General features: G+C 38.2%; 1 protein-coding gene across 1 annotated transcript in view; it reads right to left on the reverse strand.

The window, feature by feature from the left end:
- Window positions 1–6,081, reverse strand: part of CXADR (coxsackie virus and adenovirus receptor) — a 41,828-nt gene extending 35,747 nt beyond the window's left edge. The window contains exons 1-2 of the mRNA XM_008580169.1: window positions 5,920–6,081; window positions 1,854–2,058 (exon numbers count right to left, since the gene is read on the reverse strand). Of these exons, the coding sequence (XP_008578391.1) occupies window positions 1,854–2,058; window positions 5,920–6,048 (334 nt within the window). The 5' untranslated portion in view covers window positions 6,049–6,081. The remainder of the gene's footprint in view (window positions 1–1,853; window positions 2,059–5,919) is intronic.
- Between the last annotated feature and the right edge of the window lie 654 nt (window positions 6,082–6,735).

Below are 6,735 nucleotides of genomic sequence, written 5' to 3' on the forward strand. Positions count from 1 at the left end.
AAAAAAAAAAAACCGGGGGGGAGGGGGGAAGAAAACACAACAACTACAATTCCTTGAAGTTGGTATGACAAGCAAACAGAAAGGACATTATTGGGTGGGAGGGGGGCGAGGGAGGAGGGAGGGAGGTTTCCGTAATGGGCAACAATAATCAACCACATTATATATCGACAAAATAAAATTTAAAAAAAAAAGAAAGAAAGAAAGAGAAAAAAAAGAAAAAATGTTCAATACTTCCTGGAAAACAGTATTGAAAGAAGGTATAGTCAGGTATCCCTGCATCTGGGAGTTCAGACCAGTTGTTAAACTTTCATCTGTTTGCATATTTATAAAAAAGAAAGGTTACTCCATGTTTACTCAATGTAGACACAAAAAGCTAGGATCTCCAATGTTACCATATTCATTTACCTGGTTCCTTGTTCAGGTTCACTTACTTTCACACCATAGGAAACATTTTTAACTTGTGCCATTTAGGATGGGGTACTTTTTACCAGGACCCCCCGGGTGCCTACTCAATGATGCTAACAGCAGAAGACTGCTTTACCAACCCCTGAAGTTGCCATGGGGATGCACAAAAATCTGCATTCTTGTTTCTAGTCTCTGTCTGCTGTGACATAAAAAGAAGAATGTTCAAAAATGACTCTGGTACCCAACACTTAACTACTTCTCTACCCTACCCCTGATCAGTCTCTAAAACAAAAAGAACAAGGGAAAAGTTGGTGTGGGGAGATTGCCTGACTAATTACTTCCAGGAGAAGGCTAAGCAATTCTAGCAATGAGCATTTCCTATGAAAAGTGGGTCCTCAGGTATCCTCCAAAACATGATAGCTTGCACCACAGAACCGGGGAATTACTGCGATAAAAGAGAGGAAGATAGCTGTCTTCTCCTGTATGGTAGCCATTGTACGTTTTGTGTTAAGTCTACCATGATAAGGTTTTAGAAGCGTATGCATAAGCTATAACCTTTTAAACCTTCTCATTTCAAAGGGATAAGAATACTGGTGCACATTATTGCACAATCTAGAGAAGGATAACAAATTTTGAAGTCTTTGACAGCTTACAAATCAGTTTACAGTTACCTCCTTCTTAACTATCACAGACAGAACTACAAGACATCCCAGCAGCTGTCTAATCCCCTCACTTGATGAAAAACAGGGATGCAGGGAGGTTACATAACTATCTGATGTCTAATGGCCTTTCTCCAATTCAAAATTCCTTCTACCATATCCCATCCTCTCCATTCTAAATACTTCAATTATTAAGAAAAGAAAAAAGGAAACAAACAGAGAAACAAAAAACAAGAAGAAAGAAAAAGGAAACAAACCAAAAAAGAAAATAAATAAATAAATACTCCAATTATTTATCATAGAAACCGCATTTATTCCTTGGGTAATGAAGGTAAAAGCTTAAAGCACATATAACAATTTCGAACTGAATGAAATCTGATAAATTTAATGCTAATTAAGTCTTCTTAAGTTTCAAAATGGGAGGCCAAGGCCCAGGGAAATAAAAGAGGTTCTATTTAATTCTCAAGGCAAATTCTGAGGACAAGGCAAAAAACCTAGATCTCCTAACTTTTGGCTTAGGGTTCTTCCTCATACCACAATACTCCTCATTTATTTTCAAACTCTTTTATGAATTTCACAAAGAAGTGGGTCATTTCTTATTTGTTTTATCTAAAAAAGTATGCTAGCTTTATGTTTTATGCCATGTGAGGACATTTAGATGTACTTCGAATGTTTAAAATTATTATTCTAAAAAACTAAGCTTTGTTTTACATAAATCCTTCTACTATAGTACTGTGATCACTCACCCTGTTACCAAGTAACCCATTCATACAAATAAAAATAACTTACCAAGAACTGTCAGCTGAATCTTCTTATTTGCAACACCAGGAGCTTTTTTCACTTTGCACTGATATGTGCCAATATCTGATAATTGTAAATTTGTTACATTTATTGATGCATCACCAGATTTAACATCACTACTTGTAAAATGTACTCGTCCTTTCAGATCTTGATAGTAGTCGTCATAAATTTTGTCTCCAGAATATAAAATAATCTAAAAGAAAGCCAAAAGACAGGGGGGAGAAACAAACAAAAAACCTGTTTCATTAAAAAAGGTCTGGATATACCATGCTACTGTAAAATCCAGAAAAAAGAAAAAGAACACAGTATGATAAGGAAACCTACAATTATCCAAATCACAGAATGAGAAGACAAAAAACAATCACTGTGATCCTTGAATACAGTCCCACAGTCCCATCTTAAATGGAGAAACCAAGACCCAACATGACTAAGTAATATAGTCCTATACTTTACGAGTATACTTTGAGTGATTTAGTGAGATTGGACAAGAACACAGATTTGTACATTCCTATACATTCTATTTTTCACCTGCCTCCAAGGCTGCAATATGCCAACCAAGTCTATAAAATCAAGCACATACTACCCTCTCCCCTGTGGGATTTACCTGTGGTATCTAACAAAAAGACAACATTTTTAACTTAATACTAAGTTGGAGACACTTGTAGGTTCTAGACTCTAAAAGATAGAATCATTAAATAAACCTCTTAAGATATATGTACCCAGGTTTAGAAGACCTTTCAATGACTGTGACTAAGTCTTTCAATCTTCTGTGACTAAAGCAAAGACCCCTTCCTAAATTTCACTGAGTTTTCTGAGCCACTGTAACAGGCTTTGAGGGCAGTTACTGAAGGCTAGATTTAGAGGGAAAATAAAAATCTGCTTTAAATTTGACTTGGAAGAGATTATAATAGTCATCTCTAACAATTTCTAAAATTAATTCAACACATTTTATAATTTTCCACATTCCCTAATGAAATCCCTCATTCTGGTCACAAGATCCAAGGGCCAAAGGACAGTAGTGCCAAACTCAAATGGTAATCAGGAAACACAATAAGTCTATATTGCACAAATAAATTTTTATCTGAGATGCTAATTATGTGCAGTATAATCAGAATAAATGTCATCCAAGAATACTTTCCCAAGTTTATTCTGTTGCAATTTGAGTGAAGGGACTTGGGTTCTTTTCTGTATTATCTCCTCCCCTACCACACTGACCCCACCCCTAATCCACTAAAGAGCTTTTCTTTATATATTAAGTGTCTGCATGGAGGATGCACTCAATACCAGCTTGCTATGGGAATAAAAGCAGCAGCTGAAGTGTCCATAGCTGACTTACTCTGTAAACACAAACCATTCCTTTATTTGCTCCATCTTCTGCCACACCTGCTTGTCAGCAACAATACTGAGGACTCCACAAAAGAGGCTGCCCTGTCTTCCTCTGTGTCTAACTACTGACTTGTGCATTGTAAAAGGCCATGAAGTTTAATCCAGTATTGCATTTTCAATAGCTCACTCTGCTATACACACACTTCAGTAGTCTTTTAAGGAAGGCCTGGCAAGTAAGATGTGTCCCCACTGTTGGTTATTTTGTAAACTATCTTAGTATTTTCCTATGAAAACAATATTACAAATGGTAATTAAGAAACAGGGGACTAACAGGCAATTTTACATGTCTTCATTGCTTCCTCCTTACAAACCTGCATCTTTCACATTTAACATTTAGGGTGAGGAAAGCAGTGGCTCTCACAGATCAACTTTTGCAAAGTCATACCGCTAAGATGCAAACCAGATCCATCTGACTTAGTGTAGTAATGATTAACATTTCCGTATCACTAATAAACTTACAAATGCTTGTGCATACAATATTACACTGAATTCTCCTAACAACTCTGAGATGGTAGGAGTGTTTGTTCCTAATTTACACATGAGGAAACAGAAGTTTATGAAACGTGGGAGGCAGTACAAGATAGTGCAAAGGATAATAAAAGTGCAGGTGTGAGTGTCAGACAGACTTGGGTTCAAATCCCAACTGCACCTGTTGTCAGCTGTGTGACCCTGGGAATGTTCCTTCAAATCTCCAGGCCTCTGTTTCCTCTTTTTCATATGCATAATAAGTCTCACTTTAGGGTGTCATTTTAAGGATTTAATAAATGTATATAATTAAAGTATATAAAATACTACCCAGTGCATAGCACATGTTAACTGCTGACTAAAGAGGTCACACAGGAAATAAGAATGGAAATTTCTCCAGCCCAGTTCTCTGATTCCTGGTCCTTAAACACTGTCTGCTAGCTTAAATACATTAAAATAGGGTCATTCTATGTAAGCATCCTTTTCTGCATCAATTTCTCCCTAACTCTTCTATCTTTCTTTTGGTCTGCTTTTACTGTGTTTTAGGTTAGAGGCTAGGCTTTAACCCAGAGATGGGCACTTAAAGCCAAGTCCCAGTTCCACACTTATCTCACAACTCCCGTGCACAGGAAGGCTGAGGGTCCCACTCAGAATGGAAGACCAGGGTCCTCCTTCCATTAACATGCACACTAAAGGCTTGGGGCACACTGTGCTTTGGTCTCCATGTACACCTTGCCGTAAGTTTCACTCATCTCATGAGTCTTCAGCCTGAAGCACTGAAGACCCGTGCTCTCCACATACATCCCCAGCTTCACCTGTCTTAAGCACGTGATCAGAGTTCTGGACTCTAAAGGGAAATGGGCACAGCACTGGCAGGGGAAGCAGGAACTGCAGGACCATAAGCCTGTAGTTAGGGTGCTGACACTTCCACAGAGAGAGAGAAAGGAGAGAAAGGGGAGTAAGAGCAAGACAGGGAGGAAACAGACAGAATGAGTCAAGCTCAATTTATTTTGCTTAGAGAGACAGAAGGAAGTTCCAGTAGCTAAATCAAGGCAGAGGTATGTCCTTGGAGGGGGAGGCCATAGTCATTCACAACTTGGCACGAGCATTTAATTATTTTTCACAAATGCAATGTAGGCAAACTGACTGGATTATTATTATTAATTAAAAAATATTAATTATCTAACTATACTGACTCAGCCGTTAAATGGAAGAGTTTTACTTTCAGTTTTTAAATAATCTCATCTCTGACATGGACACTAGTTAAAAATAAAATTTCTTTTCCAAATATATATATTACCACATTCTTCTAAATGGACTTGTTTTCCTCTCCCTAGTCTAAGGTAATTTATTAACATTGATTTTTTTATTAAATGTGTCAGATGAAACGAATATGTGACATTCTAAATAAAGTAAGATATTCTGGAACCATTTGAAAGGCAAAGTGTGATATATATAATTGGAGGTGAGATTACTGGGCAAGTTTCCTCCTCTGTGCTATTTTTAGCTTCCCCAGTTACCAACATTAGTAATTATTTTATTACTTTGATTAGAAAAAATACTATAAAATATCTTCACTTTTTTAAAATTTAAGATTAAATATTTTATACTTTTTTTATGTTATACTTTGTTTTGATTTTTAAGAAATTCATTGTACAGGATTTTAACTTGAAGAAATAAGGAATACAGGCTCTGTAATAATATGTACCTGCATTACACTGTTACATTTAACGATCCTTCTACTGGTGACAGAGTCTGTTTGTGTGCAAAACTTAAAAATGTAATTCTATCTAACCTCTAACAAAGTGCAGTTGACTCGCCATCCCCCACCACTATGCACTCTCCTGCCTGGCTATGGTGTCTGCTCCATATACCCCTCCATTATTGTCAGGTATCTTACACTTCCAAATGCAGATTTTCAGAACTTTCGCAAGTTCCTCTTCTGCCCTGATGCCTTCTCTAAGAAGCCTAGAGGGCTTTTCCTCTTCTGTAATCTTATGTCACTTATTATCCATTTCACTCCACTGCATATGTGTCCTCACTTTCCACCAGAACAACTGCCTTCCTCACCTGGACCATAAGCCTGAGAAATCAGGAGCTTTTTCCCAGCTCCATAGACCCCATCCATATGATCAGCAGAGTGATGGACACAGAAGACAATGCACAGACATCTGCTGAGTAAGCAAGCATTTAGCAAACTTACCACTTGATCCACCTTCTGATTATCAGCTGGTGAAAGCAGCCACTCAATGTCCAGCGGCCCTTGGTCTTCAGAACCAACAGTAAACTTGCATGGCAGATAGGCAGTTTCCCCTTTGGCTTTTTCAATCATCTGATCAGTAGTAGTGATACTCAGACTTTTGGTGAAACCTGGAAAATGAAACATGTATGTGAGACTAAGCATCTGTTATCACGCAGGCAGCATGCACAGTGCCTACAGCCATTCAGGAAGAGCACAGTGACGCTGGGGACACAGGATGGGATCTGAGTCCAGAGGAATGGATTTCAAACTCAGCAATGCCCAGTTTTTAGTTTGTGCCTTTGTGAAAGTGGAATGACACTATTAATATTATCACATTTGATACAATTCCCTGTAAGAGCACTGTGAACTTCCCAACACTACATAAAAGAAGTTTCTACTAGTAGAGGGTTTCTATATCCAAGCAGATGTTTAAAACTGAACTTAGCTAGAACCTCTGAAAGGTCAGTTATACAAATTCAAGGCTATACATTAATTCATGCTCGGCTCAGTGTGGAGAACACACTGGGAACTCATTATTATCGGGGGGGGCACATACTGATAAATTTTGACACATTTTCTGCCAAGCCTTCTTTAATTCTAAATTTTTATTAAGTTTGATTATGAACTTCTATTGAATGCTTAAAAATATTTCTAAGGGCCGGCCCGGTGGCGCACTTGGTAGAGTGTGGCGCTTGGGAGTGTGGCGGCACTCCCGCCGAGGGTTCGGATCCCATATAGAGACCGGTCAGCTCACTGGTTGAGCGCGGTGCGGGTGTG

The sequence above is a fragment of the Galeopterus variegatus genome, unplaced genomic scaffold (genome assembly GCF_000696425.1).
Source record: "Galeopterus variegatus unplaced genomic scaffold, G_variegatus-3.0.2 Scaffold2038, whole genome shotgun sequence".
Taxonomy (NCBI): domain Eukaryota; kingdom Metazoa; phylum Chordata; class Mammalia; order Dermoptera; family Cynocephalidae; genus Galeopterus; species Galeopterus variegatus.